The sequence below is a fragment of the Melospiza georgiana genome, chromosome 3 (assembly GCF_028018845.1).
Source record: "Melospiza georgiana isolate bMelGeo1 chromosome 3, bMelGeo1.pri, whole genome shotgun sequence".
Taxonomy (NCBI): domain Eukaryota; kingdom Metazoa; phylum Chordata; class Aves; order Passeriformes; family Passerellidae; genus Melospiza; species Melospiza georgiana.
Window position 1 is genome coordinate 2,763,629 of NC_080432.1, and position 21,389 is coordinate 2,785,017.

Genomic DNA, 21,389 nt, shown 5'->3' on the forward strand with positions numbered 1-21,389 from the left:
TTTGGTGCCTGCAGGTGCTTACAAGCACAATTCAACCTCAATTATTGCTGCTCTAACACTCCACTTGCCAATCACGTCCTTGGCTGTGGATCCCGCAGTGAATTCCGAGCCTCAAAGCCAAGAACAGCCCCATCCCTGCAAAGAATGGTAGAGCTCAGGAGAACCAGTGTTGGAACGTTCCCAAAGCAAAAAGGAAAATTTCCTCCAGTCACTGCTGACCCGGGGTTACCAAAACTGAAAACATTTTAATATCTGTGCTGCAAGCGCCTCATTCCCCGTTGTGGAGCGACAGCAGAGCAGGGGATTCTCATTTTCCATGGTGTCCAGGTAATTTCACTGGGAGCCACCTCATTCTGTGAGGACAATGGATGAATTTATAACAAAAGGCTTCGGAGTTTGAAAGTCTGATTTTCGCGGAAATGAAACCAAGTCGCTCCTTTGTGCTCGCATTCTGCTAATTCCACCATCTGGGCACTGACGTAATTCTTTTTCTTGTGCTTTCTAAAAAAGGCCTTCTTGCCAAACCCAGAGTTGGGTTAAAACAGAACTCAAAACCCACTAGAAGCAAACAAACAAAAAATATATATGTAATTTATTACTCTGAGACATGTTTCTCTTGTTCCAATCATCCATTTCACTGGACAGTATCTGGTAAGAAGAGCTTTTCACTGAGTAATGTTGACCACAAACACAGAGCAGAGCAGTTAAATCAATTGTTTCTGTCAAATACAAGCAATTTATGATTTATGATTATTTATTTATTATGATTTTCCCCTCCTACAACCACATGCAGAGCTTGGGGCACATTAAAATTCCACATTTCCCAGGGTAAAGTGCTGTGTATTTATTGCAGAAATAGAGAATCTTCCATTGGTAGCTGATACTTCCATCTGAACCAGATTTAAGTCTTGGGTATCCTGAATTTAATAGGAGCAACAGCACAAATTTAAAGGTTTATTCCTGGTTTTATTCTTCCTGTAACTGACACTGGAATGTGGCCAAGCACCCACAAGAATTAGCACACAGAAACACATGAAAATTCACAGAGGGAACAAACAAACTAGCCCAGCAGTATTTGGGGAAGGAAACCTTATTCCTTGAGTAGCACCTTTTTAAAATAAAATCCCAGAGAGGCTGTAAAGTTTCGTTGGCTTAAGAGTTAAAAAATAATAATTGGAAACAATCAGGCTTTTGGATTTTAATAACAAAAATTCCAACTTGTGGTGAGCAAGAAATCAGGAGGGATGCTTCAGTTTAACATAAAACATTATTTTGCTGTCTTCTTTCACTGAGAAGATGATTTTTTTCATCTCAAGCATGGAGTTTCCTCCCAGTTTGACAATAACTGATGGTATTTGGTGGTATTTCATTTAAGGCAGCCAGGGACAAGCAGATTATGGTGAATAATAATTGTACAGCCTGAAAAGTAGATGCAACAAGGGTTAAAATCCCTGGCATGTGAAATCCAGGGAAAGGCATCTTGTTCACCTATACAAGAAGTGAAATTTCATTTTGCTGCAGTGAATGAGCATGTCCTGTAGGCAGCGGGAAAAAAAGGTGGTTTGGAAAACTAAGAGATCTTAAAAAACCAGAGTTGAGCTGCAACCAAACCATCCATGTGGTCTGGGTGCTGCAGATGGAGCTTCCTCCACTGCACAATAAAGGCAGCTTAAGGAAATTTTTTCCCTATTAACATCTGCATCTTGACAATGTTCCTCAGACCGTGTTAAGCAACTCCACTGAGCTGAGACAATATAAAAATGTACCCATTTTCTTCAGCAGAGCAGCCAATGGGATGTTTTATATTTACACTGATGAAACCCAGCCAGGCCTGGATGAAATGAGCAGCTCATGGATTTGGATTCTGGATTCTGCCAGGATAACTCTCTGGTCTTCAGGGTTGTGCTGTCAGTTTGCTGTGGCCAAAGAAATATCAGAACAGGACACCAGGAAGGCGAATCCTTCTTCCCTTTCCACCACTTCCAAGCCCACCCATCTCTCATGACAGCTCTAAATGACATTAAAATGCCAAAATTCATGCTGAATGCTTCAGATCTCCCACAAAACTGCTTGTGGCAGTGCCCAGTTCCAGCATTCCTTATTTCCAGGCTTACAATGAGAAACAAGCTCTAGTTTGGTTATAAATCCAAATTGCAAGTTTTCAATGTGTGAATGGCAACAGCAATCTGACTGTGCTTTTAAAATCTATTGGTCTCCCAGTTTCAGGAAAGAGCCTTGCTTTATCCAAGGCAGCTTTCTGGATTCCAGAGGTACCAGTGAAGAGATCCTGAATATTGCCTGGAAATCAAAGATTTAGGTATGGTTACTAAATGATAAGGTAAATACACGTTTCCTTCAGCTTTGGTGCAAAGTTACAACTGTTCGACAATGGTTTGGAGGCACAGGGAGGTCTTTTTATTTCACCCTTAAGTGCTGACACTTTTTTGAGCAAACTTTTAATCAGAGTAAGCACTTTGGGAAGAAACAACATTCATTTTATATGTAAAAAGAGATAAATGTAAAAATTAGACACCACTTTTCAAAAATCAAGGAAAAAACACAAACAGCTTTGCAAACCCCCTCCTGCTTCCAGAAGCAGAGCTGGGCTCTCACAAGTGAAAACAATTTTAATAAAAAAGGCAGTACTAGGGTGATTTTTAATTTTTTTTTTTCATGGATTGAGAAAAACACAGTCAGGTGAAGCAGCAGAAAGTCATTCCCTGCCTTTCACAGTCTTGATGTGTTGATCCTCCATGTGGATCCCTTTTGAACATGGACTGAAGCTCCTGTTGGTCCATCACCATGTTTTCCCTTGGAAAAGGTGGGTTTAGATAGAGTCTGAGTTTAAATCCAGTCTGAGTTTAGATCCAGACTGTGCTTAGATCCATCTGGAGCTGGAGCAGTGTCCAAGCCCGGATTGGTGCTGTGTTTACACAGAGCCTCCTACAACACAGACTCACCCCTGAGCCTGAAAGGGTTAAATGTTCTTGCAGTGCTTCTTTTTCTTTCTGGGTGCTCCTTCCCCACACTCCCCTGTCTCCTCTTTTTGCTTTTTGTGCTTCTTCTTGTGGCGTTTCTTCTGCCTTTCCCCCTGCTCCTCTGTGCTGAGTTCCTCCCCCTCAGACATTCCCACAGAAATTTCTCCATTGCCTGTATTCTCATCACAACTGATGTTTTCTCCTTCGTTCTCCTCTTTATGTTTCCTCTTTTTTTTCCTTTTGTGACATTCATTTAGTGGATCATCCAGTTCTTTTCCATTCAAGCTCCCTGTCTTAGGCTTTTTCCCTGGTTTCTCACAGTCCTCTGTCCTTTCTGCCTCATCATCTCTCTTCTGCTTCTTCTTTTTCTTTTTGACTTTGGTTTCCAGCTCTTCTGAAGGCTCCACAGCTTCTTCAGCTGCTGGGCTGGAATGATCCACCTTTGGTTCTGTTTCCTGCTGGGATCCCTTCAGCTTTGCCATGCGCTTGGCAAAATATTCCTGGACAGTGAGAGCACTCTTCACTGTGCTGGAACCATCTCCAGGGCTGGAGAGACACTTGGTCCTCTCCTCTTCTTGGGAGTCAGGATCAGCAATATCCTCCTGCAAGAGAACAGAGAGGAGCAGGAGTGAGTCCAGGAGTCATGGCTTTAAACATAATGCTGATTTTTTGCACACTAATAAGGAAAATACTGAAAAGCAACGTGGTGCTTTGAAAATTAACTATGAAAGTACAGATTTGGGTGGAAGTGAGGCAGCCCTTAATGTGAAAGATGCTGTAGGTTTAGGGAAAAGACGTGGAAGGAGGGAAGGCAGCAAGAGAACACAAACCAAGCCAATTTTCAGTTGTTTTGAGTTCCTTAGTTTACCTACTCCTACGTAACTCATGTCTACCACTGCCATACTCAGTGCATTACACTGACTTTACAAAGCACATGTCTCTGCAAGACATAAACCAGCATGAAAAATGATCCACTGCAACCCATTAGCCTGTGGCACAAAGGAAATCCCATGCCTGGAATAACTCTTCAGCAAAGAACTTGTAATCCAGGGAGCAATCCAGCATTGAGGCATCTCTCCCATCTTATCTGATCTTTGGAAATGTTTGTTTCAGAGCTGCTCTGCTGTCAGGGTGTCCCAGATGTTGTTATTTAAACAGGCTCCATTTGATCACACGTTATCAGATGGCACAAACAACATCACAGGTTACATCTTACAAGGTTTCTGCAGATATGAAATAAAGAGCTGCTCATCTCCAGTTGCAGGTGAAGAGTCTCCTTTCTAGAAAGGAAATATCAAACTAAGAAATACCAAACTGAAAGCAAAGTACAGCTCTGGAGCTGGATGTTATGGATGGCATGAAGAGAATTGACTGAGAAAGCAACAAATGCCACAAGATGGAAATGTATAATTTGTTAAATTATCTGACATTTACAAAAGAAACAAACCAGAAAGGCAGCTGAAATTAAGGCTTGTTCACATACATACCAAACCACTCAAAACAAAGCCTTTGTGGTATAGCCTTTTGCTTGGCAAAAGTCACAAAAGACTCTTGGAAATGTCCCAAATTTTCATAGAATCACAGAATCATTCAGGTTGCAAAAGAGCTCCAAGACTATAGAGTCCAAGCTGTGACTGATCCCCACTTTGTCACCAGCCCAGAGCACTGAGTGCCACATCCAGTCACACCTTGGACACCTCCAGGGGTGGGGACTCCAAACCTTCTTGGGCAGCTCCTTCCAATGCCTGACCACCCTTTCCATGCAGAAAGTCCTCCTGATGTCCAACCTGAACCTCCCCTGGCACAATTTGAGGCTGTTCCCTCTCATCCTGGGATCAGAGCCTGATCTCTCTGGCTGTCCCCTCCTGTCAGGAGTTGTGCAGAGCCACAAGATCCCCCCTGAGCCTCCTTTTCTCCAGGCTGAGCCCCTTTCCAGCTCCCTCAGCTCATTAATTGTTTTTTAAAGCCTTGTACAAACCACAGGGAACCAGGTACCCTCTGTGGATGGGAAAAGCTGGGAAGGATGCTCAAAAGCTGATGTAGAATCCTCACCAACATCTGCCCTACAACCCCTTCCTGAAGGAAAGGGGATCCGCAGGGATTACAGTCAGAGATAATTCCCTGATTTCCCATTCATAAATGCACAGATGGGTAAGAGCATCCACTCTGCCCACACATCCTGAATCCTGCCTGCCCAAATCAGAGCAGTCAGATTTCACAGCCACTTTGCCATAACCTGATACTCAGGGAAGGCCAGCAAAGACCTGGGAGATAAAACCCCACTTATCTCAACACTTTATAGTTATTGTGTGATGCTGCAGATAAGGGACCTGGCTCTCTTGAGGGCATCATTAAACTTGCTGGCTGAAGCTGGGTTTATTAGGGTTTGTGAGTAAGGTTTTCCAGATCTGGTTCCTTATGCATCCATAACCTTTACTCCCATGAGCAGGAATGCAAAAATTGGTGTCATTAGTGATGCATTATGAGTGGTGATTTCCTCATCCATCTGCTTTCAAGAGAGCTATTCCAGTGGAACGAAAGTAAGGCAGCACTTGAGATTCCAGTGATGTTTGTGTGGGCACTTATCAAAATTAGGGACTTTTCTTGTAGGGATATGTTGTAGTGTTCCTGAAGGGTTATGAAGTAACTGAAACTATTTGACTTCTGGCAAAGAAGCCTGAAAAGGGATGTGGAACATGGGGAAAAACAGGATGTATCCACAGAGGTTACCTTTGAAAGGGGAGCTGCAGCAGAAGTTTAACAAGACAGAATTACAAGGATAAATGGGTTGAGCTATATTTATATATTTTTTTTTTAGTAAAACCTAAATCAACAAGCAGAGAATCCCATGTCATCACATTGGATCATTTAGGTTGGAAAAGAGCTCAAACACCATCAACTCCATCCTGGGACCATCCTTGTCACCCAGCCCAAAGCACTGAGAGCCATGTACAGGTCTTCATTGGACACCTCCAGGCATGGGGACTCCAAACCTCCCTGGGCAGCCCCTTCCAATGTTTAACAACTTTTTTCCATGAAGAAATTCCTCCTGATGTCCAACCTGGTGCAATTTGAGGTTCTGTCCTCTCCTCCTGTCCCTGTTCCCTGGGATCAGAGCCTGACCCTCCCTGGCTGTCCCCTCCTGTCAGGGAGTTGTGCAGAGCCACAAGGTCCCCCCTGAGCCTCCTTTTCTCCAGGCTGAGCCCCTTTCCCAGCTCCCTCAGATGCTCCTGCTGCTCCAGCCCCTTCCCCAGCTCCGTTCCCTTCCCTGGACATGCTCCAGTCCCTCCAGGTCTCTCTTGTTGGGAGGGTCCCAGAGCTGTCCCCAGCACTGGAGGTGCCCCAGCAGTGCCAGCACAGAGGGACAATCACTTCCCTGGTCCTGCTGAAGCCCATGCAAACAGGGCTTCATTTTCCTTCCCCCCACAGCAGGACTCTGACACCCTGGATTGCAAAAGGACAAACAGACTCCCAGGTTTTCAGCCAGGACCGTTTCCCTCCCCACCCCAATGTGTAAAACACACTCGGGTCCAGAACACCCATTGCTCCCTGGCCAACCAGGAAAGGATTTTCTCATTGCCTTGGTGACTTCAAGTCCTGACAACTTAATTACTGTAATTGAAGGCAAATATTACTTGAACTCTACACGTTTCTTTCTTTTCATGAAGTACATTAGGCATAAAAACAAATGTTCCTTTGGTTAAGCAGAGGAGTTCCAAAAGTATGTACGAGTTTAGAAAATAAGAACCTTGCTCAGAAACTCCTTTATTGATAAGAATTTTAATAACCACGGGCCACTGAGCACAGAATTAACAGGGCATGGAGACAAGCAAAGAGGTGCCAACCCTAGAAAACCTCTGAGTTTAGGAAAAGCTTATGTAAAACCATAAATCACCTGGAAGGGCTGTTAAATGCCAAGGTATTCCTGCTTCTGTGGTGTACCTGTCCCAGTAGCCATGGGAACACTGCTGAACTCTAACCAGGGGTTTTCTCTAACCCCTCAAAGTTTATGTAATTCCTCCCCTACTTGACCCAACACAGAGAAAAAATTCAAAGAAAAATAAGGCAGATATCCCTAAAAGTGGATTGTGCTGCTGAATATTCTGAAAGACAAAATTTTCACCAGATAAAAGACAGAAAGAAATATTCTTCCTCCAGAGAACTGATGATCAAGTAAAAGGAAAAGAGCAATTGGGCTGGAACTGGAGGGAAACCTGAAGACTGGGCTTTGGAAATTATGTTTGTCCATGCCATGAGTTCAAAATTGCCTGAGATGAAGTTAAAAGGAATGGGGAATAGGCAATTGGTAGGATGGTCCCAAGCAAAACAAAAGGACTGCTTGAAACATGGTGTTAAACGTGGAATGAGTAAGAGGAAACAATAGGAAAATTCAAGGAGAGGTTGGGAAGTGCACAGGAAGAGATGAAGGTCAATTACAGGCAGAAGTTCCCTGTAAATATCATCTGTTTATGTAATTAGTGAAATGTATGGAAAATAATCTAAAGACATAAAGCACTCCATGTACCACCGTGTTTTTCTCTGCCTTTCTTTGCTTGCTGATTAAATCATTAAGGGAGTACACTAAACTTACAGAGGGAAATCCTGGTTCCCTTGAATCCTTCAGGATCAGGATTGCATTTCTAGGGCATCCCACTCTCAGAGCACCTTTCAGTTATTTGGTGAAAGGAAAAAACAGGGAGTTATGGCCAATTATCAAAGGAATTCACATCAGTGAAAATAATGAAGAGAAGAAGCCAAAAGTGGGAAGGATTTGGACACATCATGAAATCAAATGGGTTTGAAACCCAGCCTGGTCTAGTGGAAGGTGTCCATGGCAGAGGTAGGAATGGGATGAGCTTTAAGGTCTATTTCAACCCAAACCATTCTAGGATTATTATAATTAATATTCAAAAATAAGAGCTACACCTGTATGTTATCCTGGGAGGAAAAGTGAGACAGAACCCATGGGCAAAGCAAAGGGTGCTGGAAACATACAGGAGCAAGAGAAGCAGCCTGGATTAATTCAGAGAAGTTTCCCTCCTCTTCAAAATGCAAGTATTTCCTTTTTCACACTTAAAATCATAAAACAGGGGAATCAAATAATCTCTTATACCATCTCTGTCTGCTACATATGAACTACTATTACTCAAGCCCAGTAATTCCACATGACTTTGCTTTATTGGTACTAATTCACAATGATTTTGTGAAATCCAATTCACAAAAACGGCACAAAAGGCAAAGTCCAGAAGGGATGAGCAAAAAGGCAGAATAAAGCTAAACTATTTCAGTGGGCTCTCACTTAAATGACAAAAAGTGGGCTGGATGAAGCACATGGAGCCTGAGTTCCATGGAAAACACAGGATCACTCTTAGCTTTAAACTGCAGCCACCACTGTTCCGCCTTTCTTACCAACTTCCTTGCTGAGAAACTGTAACAATAAGATTAAAATAATCCTGTTCTGTTCCTGCTGCTTCAGCTCCTCACCGAGAGGCTGGTAGGACCCTCATGCAGTGCACAAAACTTGAGAGGCAAGAGCTGAGGGCATCCCTGTATCTCTCCATCCCAGGAATGGCTGCAGATGATTCCTGAAGAGTCACTCTGGAGCTTTGCAGACATCAAGGATGACAGAGTCTGGCTTTAAGGAGCTGACAACTTCGAGCTAAGTACAAGCATTAACATTTGGATTGGGATCAAACAGGCGAGAGGGTGAACAAAGACCTGTAGCCTGATGAGTTTAAGCAGGATTAAAATAAATACATGCATAAATAAGGCCACATACCAACAGTTCTGCAGTCGATTCTGGCATCAGAACAGGTACCCAGGAGGCTCTAATGGTTTTAATTTACCTGATTAAAATTGGTTTATTGCAGACAGCATCTTGTGAAGAGGTGATGAGAACAGACTCCCAATACAGAAAGGGCTGATGCAAAGGGAAAACAGGACAATTGCCCTGGTGCTCATGAGGAAAAGGACAAGCAGCAGATGAAAATTATCCACAGGAAAACTTTGCCAGTAGGAGAAATCAATATATTTGTGAAGCCTTAACAATCATTGGGAGTCTCAACCACTGAAAACAACTCAGACAACTACCAGGGAAGTGTTAGGGGGAGTTAATTCTTGCTTGGAATGGAAAATGCAAGATCTGGACTCCAGAAGTAACTTTTAGTCCTGTAATGCTTCAAAAACCTAAATAGGGATGCAATTTGACCTCCTGGTGATCACAGAATTGTTAAGGTTGGAAAATCCATCCCAGACCATTGAGTCCAAAAATTCCCCAGCACTGCCAAGGCCATCACCAACCCACGTCCCCAAGTGCCATAACCACACAGATTTTAAATCCCTCCTGGAATGATGTTTCCACCACTTCCATAGGCAGCCTGTTAAAATAAATGAGGGTTTAATGAAAGAGATGAGAAGCAGGGATTCTCAACCTGGACAAAAGTGGTAAAAATTCAGATCTCCTGCAACTTCTGTTTTTTGTTTGCCATGGTGGTGTAATCACCAGGACACGCCACATATCCATAGAAAGGTTTAATTTTACTGTGATTTATCCTGAGTACCAATAGAACAATGAATCCACTGATGGGAAATGGAATGAGAATCCTGAATGTCCAATACCTGGGTGACATGACACTTGTTAAAAGGACAAGTTCCAATAACTACAGAGAAGCACTTTCCTGTTTGACTGTTAAAATAAATTCTGTGCCAGAATATATTGAAACATCAGCTGTGTTGATATTAACTTGCAGTTGATATTAACTTCTACACTCCACATGAGCCATTGGCTGTCTCTAACCCAGCAAGGACAAGAAGAGAGGTAAGGAAGTAATGAATGGAAAGGGGACAAGGAAAAATGTTTTCCATGGAATTAAAGATCCATTTTTGCTACACTTGCAACTACAAAAGAGCAGATTGTTTCTCTAGCAATCAAAAGGCTGAGGAATTTTATTATAGTATATTTATACCTAAAATAATCTGGAGGTTATTAATAGGATCATTGACCTCTGGAGCAGAACTACTGTGAGTGCTAGACCAGCTCCAATTTTTTTAGTGGAGTTAAACCTTTTTTTTTGGAATTAAATCTCCAAAGACAGAGGCTTTACCATCCTTCAGGATATCCCTGTTGTGATTACAGAATCATGGAATGGTTTGGGTGGGAAGGGACCTTAAAGCCCATCCCAATTCCACCTTCCTGCCATGGGCAGGGACACTTTCCACTATCCCAGACTGTTCCAAGCTCCATCCAGCCTGGCCTTGGATGTGGCACCACATCCTAATGAGGAGGTTTTATCACCACTTAATAACACCCATTTCACCCCACTGCAGCAATCTACAGGTGCTTGATTTTCATTTACATTGTATTTGCTGATTCCATTTTTATTTCAGTTTTAAATTCTGTGGTGATGCGTTTCTATTAAAACCACATCCAAATTCTCCCAGCCTGTCTCGTCCTTCTGTTTTACATTTTTGTCAAAAGCTCATCCTGTACCTCAGCAAGGGGCCAATTTTAGCAATTTTCATTCATTCTTACAATTCACACACCAGAAAACCCCCATCTCTCTTGCTGAATAGTCCTGGTATGCAAAATGCCATTTGTTTGTGACACAAACAATCCATTTCCAGGGGTGCAGGATGAGCTGGAGCCCAGCCTGATCCCATCAGTGAAACAGGAGCTTCACAATCAAGCTGTGACACTCAGCCAGGTTTTGCCTCCAGCCTGCAAACACCAGAGGAACAGGAAACAACAGGGTTGCAAAAGTGCAACGGATTAAATTCTGGCCAGGGACGTGATTGCAAGGATAGTCCTGGGGATTCATTCCAGCTGTCCTGAGCAGATCCTGGTCAGGCCACAGCACCTGTATTTCCAAGGGCAGCTTGGGAATCCTGGCACTGTGTCCCACAGGGCACACACATACACTTCCTCCTACTGTTCTTACACTTTTCAGGAAAAAGAACACAATTTATTGAAGTTATTGCACAACAAAGGCAGAGAGAAAAGTCCAGGAGCTGAGGCTAAGGGGGAATACTCACCATGGGATAATTCCCAAGAGGTGCAGAAGGCTGAAAGCACATAAGGAATGAGTTAAAAAACCTCAGCACATGGCAGAGAAAATCCTTTTCATATCTTGAGAGACACTTAGATATCCCTGTGACATTCCACTCCAGCTCCTCTGCTGAGGCCAGCACAGCCTCTCTTCCTTCACATTTCCCTGCAAATTACATCTGTGCCTAAGACTGGATATAAACAAAACTACTAGGAGAGATTTCCCTTAGGATCTCTCTATTGGCACGAAGCAGAGATCCAAACACAGTGACTTCATCTCCCCAGAAAGCACCTAAATCAATTCTAACTGTTCTGTTCTCACCTTGAATAACAGAGGAAGTGCAGTCCAGCAAAGCAAGCACAGGACTGGGAAGGTCACGTTTCCCAAGTTCTCTTCCCAGCTGCTGGGAAACCCTGGAGAAGTTATTCCCTCCAGCTCTGGCACAGGTTATCAAAGCACAGAACATGCCTGATCAACTGCATGAAACTCAGAGCAGGGCTAAGAGCTTCATAAAGTGTTTGTATGGTGCTCTGAGATCCTTCACAGAGGTATCCCAGATGAACAAGGATGGAAATAACCCTGGAATTCCACTCATGTGCAGCTGGGGCTGGGACACTGAACACAGCCCTGACCCAGCACTTTTGTGACAGATGTGTGAGGAATCAAACCACCAGGAGTCTCAGATATTGTATTTTAAAGGAGTGGGCAGAGAAAAATCATGGAATGGTTTGGGTTGGGTGGGAACCTAAAGCTCATCCAGTTTCACCCCCTGCCATGGGCAGGGACACCTTCCACTATCCCAGGGTGATCCAAGCCCTGTCCAATCTGGCTGTGAAAACTTCCAGGGATGCAGGGGCAGCCACAGCTTCTCTGGGCAACCTGTGCCAGACCCTCATCACCCTCAAAGCTAAGAATTCCTTCCCAAATTCCCATCCATCCCTGCCCTCTGGCAGTGGGAAGCCATTCCCTGTGTCCTGTCCCTCCATGCCTTGTCCCCAGTCCCTCTCCAGCTCTCCTGGAGCCCCTTTAGGCCCTGGAAGGGGCTCTGAGCTCTCCCTGGATCCTTCTCCTCTCCAGGTGAATCCTCCCAGCTCTCCCAGCCTGGCCCCAGAGCAGAGGGGCTCCAGCCCTTGGAGCATCTCTGTGGCCTCCTCTGGACTCTCTCCAGCAGCTCCACATCCTTCTGCTGTTGGCCCCAGGGCTGGAGGCAGCTCTGCAGGTGGGGTCTCACCTGAGCAGGGCAGAGCAGCAGAATCCTCCCCTCCCCTGCTGCCCACACCGGGGATCAGCCCAGGATGCAAATCAGTGCAGATTGTCCTGAATCCAGACTCTAAATGTCTAAAAAATTCTTCAAGATTCCAGGACAGTCATCCCTATCCCTGTCCCCAGTTCTGTGGGTACTGTGTCATGCCCAGAAGCAATCCAAGCCTTCTCCACATGTCCTGGGCACTTTTTATTATCCCTTTGCAATGTGTGTGGAATGGGCAGCTGCTATTAAGAATTCAGGAGACCAAACCCTTGCTGATTCTCGAGTTCAGGATTTCTTCCTGTGCTCTACAGATAGAGAAGAACCCCAAAACAAGCAACAAGTGGGCTTGGCCAGCCAGACTGTGAATACAAGCAAAGGTATCAATGAGGGCTCTGAAGATTTGCGATGCTGAGAGCAAGAATGGAATAAAAACCATTGGAAGCACCCAGAGGAGAGAAAGGAGTTCTGGTAGCAATTCCAAGAGCAAGCACAGTCACAGCAGCACAGCTTTGGCTTCTGGCAGAGGAAACTGCATGTGCTTTGAAATCTGAAAACAACACCTGCCTATGTCAAACTCCTCTTCTGGCTCTTTTCTAATAATAAATGTAGAAAAGCAGATCTGTGTACAAATAAAGTGCTTCCAGGAGCATTTGAAGCAGGTAACTTAAACCAAAGCTTTGCTCCTTTCCCCCCCTCAGAAAATGCTTCTCAAAAGGAAAATCAACACTTGAGCCTCTTCTGTTCCTCTGATGTGAGATAGTGATTTGTGGGAGAGCTGATCCACGGATACAAACCAGCTCAGATCTCTGGGGAAGCAGAAAGACATTTCCTGTTTTTCAGCACCAGCAGTGGCCCAGGAGCCTGAGAAATACCTTGTGTCACTTTGTTGTCACTTTTTAGTGTGCCTTCCTCAGGCTTGGTTCCTTTCCTCTAAGCAGGTGCAAAGGGGGACTCAGAGCACAGGGAAATGAATCAGAACTTCCCAATTTGGGGCAGGACAGACCAGAAATACCTTAAATACCATAAATACCCTCCTGTGTAGGATAAAAGAAAGATGCAGAAACAAAACCAGCAAGAATGAGACTTAAATTTGAAATACAACAGCAGGGCTGTATATGCACTTTTTTTTCCTTCTCTCCCATCTATAATGGTCTGAAGAAAAGAGTTGGTCTGAGGAATGGGATTTATTTTTTAAGGAAGATCATTCATGCAGTGTGGCTACTGCTCATAAAGATCTTATCCTTGTTTTCAAGGATTCACTACAACCCAGACAGGTACAACCTCTCTGCAGCCTTTTTTTTTTTTCTTTGATAAATTCTTGCATTTCTTCTTCATTTCTGCCTTTAGTTTCGATGCTTCCTTAAACAACTCTTCTGACAATCAGCTCCTCAGATCAATTCCAAATGGGACTCATCCTCCCCTCCAAAAACCAACACAACTCTTCTCCTCTCAGCTTCAAAATGCTGCTCCAAGTGTTTCCCTACCCATCTTGCCCGTGTCCTACCTTACCCTCTTCGCTATCTGAGATGTGTAACATCCTGCCCTTGTTCTGTCCATCATTTCCTTGCAAGCTCTCTGGGGAAGCAATTAGCCCACTTGTGAGCACTCTACAACATAATTAACAAATAATAACCACTGAGAAATGTAGGCCAAAAAAGCCAAGTTATCACAGCCCCGTTTCTGCAGAGACTTGCATTGTTCCGTGCTCGCTTGCAGCTTCCAAGTTCCTGGAGGCACAAATTTTCCTCCAAGGCAGCACAAAAGCAAAGGTGAACGCTGTGTTTTAAAGGAGATATAAAATGTTCTGACTTTATTTGGATTTCCAGGTTTTGCTGCTTTTCCCTGCTCATTAACACGACCCGTTGTGAGTATTTACACAGTTTGGTTCTAAATTAACTCTGGCAACGGGAGCACCGAAGGAAGGAAAGACAGGATGACTGTAACCATGAGCAAGATGCAACACCAACATCATGACATCATTCAGGATGAAAAAAAAACTGCTGGAGGAGACAAGGACAGAACGTATTCTTGGGTTTCCATCCACACATCCCACAATAGCCTGTAGGGAATGGTAACAATTATCAGGGAAAGCCTAAAAACTCGCTCTTATTTCAGCAGCAAATAAAATATTTCCAACTCCTGAGGCTTCCTACTGTAAGACAGCTCTTCCAGGCTCCTGCACACTTCCTAAGGAGTGTTATGAATCCTGGGTATCCCTTCAATACTGAAAAATAAGGTTCCAAAGCAATTAGACAAAGGTTTCTAATAAGGCTGAAGCAGAATGCTGCTGGGGAGCCAAGGAAGCATAAAGGAGGATGAAGAAGGGGAAGAAAAGGATAAATGATCAGTTTGGAATGGTTATTGGGATGGAGAAAGATGGCATTTGGAATGTACAGAGAAGGAATAATGTTGAGGAAAGGAGAGGGGGGAAGTATGTGGTTAAATCTCTACATTTTACAGCCTTGAGTAGGTCAACAATGATGACCACACTCTGAAATTCTGATTTTAGATCCACCCACCACTGATCCTGTCCAGAAACACCAAACTGAGAGGTGATCCCCACTGAGAACAGGAAAGCGAACAGCACATTTGAGCCAAAAAGCAGCTGGAAAACCTGTAATGGAGCAGCTGGCACAAACTAATGGATAATCCCTGGAGCCTGAGAGTGCCAGAATGTCTCACCCAGCCCTGCAGCCTGAGCAAGACAGAGCACGTCTGCTGTGACCTGGGACAAAGGATCCTCATGGTCACTTGGTGAAATCTGCCATCCCTGGCACAACTTTGGCTCTGCCAACCTGCAGAACAACTCACCTGCTTTAACCTTAGGTCATTTGAGGAGAGAACAGCTCAGATCAGCACATACAGGATAGAAATTTCCCAGGTCTGCTTTAGTGGTAAAGGAAGTCTTAAATGTCCAAGAGGAGAGGTCTTGTCCTTCAAAACTGATAAAAAGCCATGGAATGGCTGGAACTCAGTGATCTTTAGGGATCTTTCCAACCCAAGCCCTTCTGTGATTCTCTGATCCTATAATGTTGAGCCACTTTGTAGCCTCACAGTCAGGATCTTATCTCAGCTTTTCTGCTCATGGGCAATAGAGTCCTGATCTACCAGGCATTAAAGGTAAAAGTATTTGATTTATTATTGTTTCACATCCATATCTGTCTAATCTGCTCTTGGGTTTACACTGAATTCTTCTCCTGAGAGTAAGGAGCCTCATTTTCCACCTTCAAATCCACCCTTGGACTTCTTTGCCTTTGGGCTGCTTTCCATGGCCAACCTTTGTGTTTCTGTTCTGCTTTTCATGGAATCACAGAATGGTTTGGGCTGGGTGGGAACCTAAAGCTCATCCAATCCCATCCCCTGACAGGGCAGGGACACCTTCCACTATCCCAGGTTGCTCCAAGCCCCATCCAACCTGGCTGTGAACACTTCCAGGGATGCAGAGGCAGCCACAGTTTCTCCGGGCAACCTATGCCAGGGCCTCCCCACCCTCACAGGGAACAATTCCTTCCCAATATCCATCCATCCTTGCCCTATGGCAGTGAGAAGCCCTTCCCTGTGTCCTGTCCCTCCATGCCTTGTCTCAAGTCCCTCTCCAGCTCTCCTGGAGCCATTTAGGCTCTGGAAGGGGCTCTGAGCTCTCCCTGGATCCTTCTCTTCTCCAGGTGAACATTCCCAGCTCTCTCAGCCTGGCTCCAGAGCAGAGGTGTTTTCCCTTTTTTTATTGTTTTGGTGATGACTGCATCCCTGGTTTTGACCTGGTTGAGTTTTAAAGGCTCACTTCTCTTTCATTCCAGCTTTATGGAACCGCATAAAGATTCTGCTGCATAAAGATTCTGCAGCAATGCAAAAAACCGCCAACGAGAAAATCCCTGTGCCCGCAATTCCGGATAGATTTCCTAGGATTTTATTATTAACACTTTGTGTAATGCCCTGAGGGGAGTGAAGAGCTCTCTGGTTGCCCAGTGAACCACACAAAACACAGAACCTGTGCCCCAAGGGACTTGCAGGTTAAAGGCTCTGAGTGGGTACAAAGCAATACAAATAATTGCCAGGTAGGCGACCCCGCAGGCAGCGCACGCGTTCCAAGCCGGAATGTCTCCTGGCACAGGAGCTCTGGAAAAGGAGTGGGAATGGGATGCTTATCACAGATCAGCAGCAAACTGCTCCAGGAATAAGCAGCAAAATGAAGACTCAAGAGGAAATGTCAGATTAAAGGGAAAACCAATTTGTTCCCAACGTCTTGTTTGCTCCTAATGCTCTGCGGTCTGCAGGTAAGGAAAGGAAAACAGAATTGTGGAATCACTGAGGTTGCAAAAGCCCTCAGAGATCACCGAGTCCAGACATCCCCCAGCACTGCCAAGGTCACCACTGATCCATATCCCCAAGTGCCACATCCACAGAGCTTTGAAACCCCTGCAGGGATGGGAACTCCACTACTGCCCTGGGCAGCTGTGTCAGGGCTCGACAACCCTTTCCATTTTTCCTAATATCCAATTTAAACCTCCCCTGGTGCAGCTTGTGGCCATTTCCTCTGGTTCTGTCACTTGTCACCTGGGAGAAGAACCTGACCCCCAGCTGGCTGCACCCTCCTGTCAGGGATGTATCAGCCCAACATGGAGCTGGCTGTCCCCAGACCCCTCCTGTTCCTCAGCTGTGGGAAGCTGTTTTCTTGAGAGGGAAGTGCTGCTGGCTGGGGCCTCAAATCCATCATGGAAGGCTCAGGAGAGCTCAGCAAGAAGTCCTAAGTGTCCTGAAGCAGAGAAAAAAAAAAACAGATGCCAGCAAAGAAAGAGAAGAGCAGAGAGCAAATTTCTTTGCAAAGAGCAAAGAAATTCTTGCTCGATGCTGAGCACTAAAACAGTGTAGAAAAAAGGGAAATAAAGAATCACAGAATGGTTTGGGTTGGCAGGGACCTTAAAAATCATGGGCAGGGACACCTTCCACTATCCTAGGTTGCTCCAAGCCTCGCCCAATGTGATTTAGGACACTTCCAGGGATGGGGAGTGTCTCCTCATCCATCAGACCTGAGTGGCCCCACGTTTAGCAGGAACACAGAAGCTTCAAGAGATGCTGCCTACCCCCAGTTACACTCTAAAATCCACCTTAAATCTCCTTGCTAATTTTGCTTTGCCTCCTTCCAGTTAATCCTCCACTGCCTTGCTCTTTCCTTGGTTTTGCTCTCTGCTGATCCCTCCTGCTGCCTCCAGAGCTGGGTGGTCCCAACACCACCAAACCATCCCATCTCAGATCCCTGCAGTGACTGAGCAATGCCAGCTCAGGTTCATTCCCTTCATTACCCCACACTTAATGCCCTGAGAAAAGCAGGAGGGTGGAGCCATGGAGTTCTCCAAGAACTCATTCCAAGCACAGGTGAAGGTGATGGCTGATCCAAGGTGGGAGCCCTGTTTTTCATTTAGGAAAGGATGGTTGTGTTTTGGATATTGTGGCTGGATAATCCTGGACCTGATTAAGCTTCTAACAGGTTTTGATAGAAGATGTAACTGTGGTTATGGAGTTTTTAACACCTTTTCTCCATGTGGATTCTCTGATGTCAAATGACACAGTTGAACCCAGCTGGGAAAATGATTTGTCTTTCCTTTTCATGCAATAATTTATTTTCACAAAGAGTAGGAACGTCAAATTTGTCTGCCTGTGGATTGTGCCTCAAATCAGTGAGAGACGATGGAATAGAACAAAAAAAAATTACAGAATCATGGAATCATTAAGGTTGGAAAAGTCAATCCAGCAGTGCCACCATGTTCACCCATAAACCACATCCTCAAGTGCCACATCCATGTCTTCCAAACACTTCCAAGGACAGTAAGTGTTAAAAAAAAAAAAAATCATCTATTCTTTAACTGACCTGAAAGTCAGGCTAAAAATGAAGCAGTCCTTTAAACAGCTGAAATAAAACCAAAATAATTCAGTGTTGACAAATAAAAAGAAATGCACGTGGGTAAAATAGAACCTACTATGAAATAGTATAAAATTAGAAAGTCAGGATGTATTTCAGCAGTTCATCCAGCCTGTTGCTGGATGTTATTGATGCTTCTTGCATGCCTAAAATACCATATCTAAAAGAAGCTGGACAATTTTAAAAACAAGATATCACACAGATAGAGGTTAAAAAGAAATCCCTATAATGCCAATTGGACCAAAGCTCCCCAAAATCAAGTGTGCCAGAACTATTTACCTTTAATTCCAACTACCCTAATCTGATTTCTCAGACATTTTTCACCACCTTCATGCAAACAGGACTTGTGCTAAAAGGAGGTGTTGATTTAAGGTGGAAGTGAGGCTCAATGAGAAACAGGAAAACAGTAACAACAGTATAAATGACCACTAAAGACCATTTACAATAATATTTTGTGCTGAAGCAGACAAGAAACAGCCACAGACCCTCTTCCAGATAGGAAATCACCTCTGGAAAAGTGGAAACATCCAAATGGAAGCAGTGAGAGTAAGGTGAGGATGGCAACCATTAACATGACTACTTTTGCAGCAATCAACACCTTCTGAAGAAAAAAAAAGCAAGAATCCATGCTAAGTCATAGGTGGTAAGAAGCCAGCACAGCACTAAAGAGGAGGAATTGTTCAATGATTATCCTGGGTATGAGCATTGCAAATGCAGGCACTGACATCCGTGTTACAACCTGTTGGGGACCGCAGCATGTCGAAGGGATTAAAAGCTAATGACAGGCCACCATCCTCTTAAAATGCAGTGCCAGGCCAGGGGCTTCCACTTTCTCAGCTGAAATATCCACAGTTGCAACATCAGCCCTGTGCTGTTTGTTCCTAATGAAAGAGGTGATTCACTTTCTTTCCAGGAGCTGCACTGTAAAATGTTGATTAGAGTGAGAACCGCCCCCAAAATTTAAAGCAGAGTGGAAAAAAGAATACAAAGTGAGGTGTAAAAGGAGATGGGAGTCGAGGGGGAAATCAAAGCAGGGAATTCACCAGGAGGTAGAGATTTTATCAAAGCGATTGGTTCATTAGGCAGAAAATTTCACTGTCATTAAGACGGTGCTGCAGTGCTTTTTGTTAGTGAGTTCTTCAGGGCAGACACCTTTGTATTTCTACTTGTAAAACACCAATTAGTACCTCGGGCAGACTACAAACAAATCAACATTAAAACAAAGCAGTGAAACAGAACCATTTGTATCTCCTGCTAAGCCTGGAGTCACCAGGGCAGATTAAACTCCCTGGAGAGAGACCACATTCTTCATTCCCTAATAGTCTTCCCGTTGTTTGCTGCACATCTCTAGGAGTTAAAAAGCACAAATTTGGATTTATCTCTCTGCTCGGGCTCAGAGGGAGTTCACCATGGGATGCTGCTGTGGGAATTCTTGTTACAAATTCTGTGTGTGTGTATTCAAGCTGGTTTTCAATTAATAACAGTGTAATTGTTGCAAAGCCCACCCAGCACAGCCGGGCATCACTGCTTCCCCAACGTGCAAGTGAAGGTACCTGCTCAACATCCTCTGAAAGGCCACGTTTGGGAATTAAAGAACAGCTGGAAGGGTGGAAGGAGCCAGACTTGGTTCAGTCTAGTCCATATGGATGGAATGGGATGGGTTCCTGACACTGTCTCCAGAAATTCAGAGGGGGTTTCCTCATTCACTTCCAAGGAGAATTAGGGAGGGAATTTACTTCTGTGGAGGATCCATTTCCTCTGATCCTGGTTCTTGTTCCCTGGGAGAAGAGCCTGACCCCCACCTGGCTACAATCTGTTTTCAGGGAGTTGTGCAGAGCCACAAGGCCCCCCCTGAGCCTCCTTTTCTCCAGGCTGAGCCCCTTTCCCAGCTCCCCAAGCTGCTCCTGGTGCTCCAGCACCTTCATCTTTCAACCTGCCCTACCCACCTTCTCCCCCACCTTCTTCCCACACACACTTTCTAAACAATATTAAATGTCTTTTCCAGTTTAACTCCCTAAAATATGTTCAGAAGAAAGGTCAGACACAGCAACAATCTGCTGGTTCAGGGTCACAGTAATGGTTAAGATGCCAGACTACAGATTCAGAGTCTGAGCCTGCCATGATTCACACTGAGGGCTGGTCAGGTTATACTCACTGTAAGGAGAAAAATGGTAATTTAGCCTTGATGATTGAGAAAACCTGAAAATCTGCCAGCCTCATCTCTGCCTGGAGTGCCAGCAGCTATTAAACCCTTAACCAGGGACACAGGCAGGAATGCATGATTTGGGGTTTATGATTCCTGGAGCAACATGAATGTCAAAGGTTGGGAGAGAACGATGGTCTCACCTCCATGTTCTACTCCCTGTGGTAAAGAAATAATGATTGTAAACAGAAGCAGCAGAGATGCATTTTTTATAGAGCTGGAGAAGCTTTTCCCAGTTTAGTCAGGCACACAACAGCCTGTGCAAAGCCTGTGGGGTTGATGTAAAAGAGCACCATAGTGGGATTTTTGAATACATCTGTCAAGACTCACATGAGCAGAGCTCATCCCTCTCAGAGGAAAGGTGATGGATTTCATGAGCTCTTAGATCCTTTCCTAAATTACCTCCTATGTAAAGAACCAGCTTGGAAATGGATTGAGAGCTCTCCTGAAGGAGTTAACCATTCAAACAGGTAATCTCTGAATTTTGAAAGAATCTGGCCACCAGAGCTACTTCCCTGCAACAGTTCCGAGGAGCTGCTGCCAACGTTAACATCGGGAGGCAGCTACTGACAGGTTTCATTTTGCCCAGTCTGATGCTGCTATTGACACTCATGCAGACAAGCCAGCACAAACAGGAATAAAAGGCCACCTTCCATGGCAACACTTCTCCAGGAACTAAGGAATTTACTGACAGCCCTGAAATCCCTGGCAGGTGGTGGGATTTGCTTCCCAAATGTCCCGGGGCACGGAAAAGCTGATGGGACTCACGTAACAACGGCTCCTACCACGCTGCTGGGCAGCTCCAGAGATGAGTGACAGCCTCTGCAATATCCAGCAGGAATTACTGGGTAATGTGGCCTTTCTGGCAGAGGCCAAGTGATGTGGAAGGTTGGGGATAAATTCCAGTTGCATGTCAGGGTCCTTCTAAAAGGACAGAAATTTTTGCAGAACCAACAGCTACAGAATTTTTCTTCAGGCTTGACAGCAAATGGCAAAT

General features: G+C 44.6%; 1 protein-coding gene across 1 annotated transcript in view; it reads right to left on the minus strand.

The window, feature by feature from the left end:
* Positions 1–2,392: 2,392 nt before the first annotated feature.
* PINX1 (PIN2 (TERF1) interacting telomerase inhibitor 1) overlaps positions 2,393–21,389 on the minus strand; it is a 60,456-nt gene continuing 41,459 nt past the window's right edge. Inside the window, exon 7 of the mRNA XM_058020396.1 lies at positions 2,393–3,580. Within this exon, the coding sequence (XP_057876379.1) occupies positions 2,978–3,580 (603 nt within the window). The 3' untranslated portion in view covers positions 2,393–2,977. The remainder of the gene's footprint in view (positions 3,581–21,389) is intronic.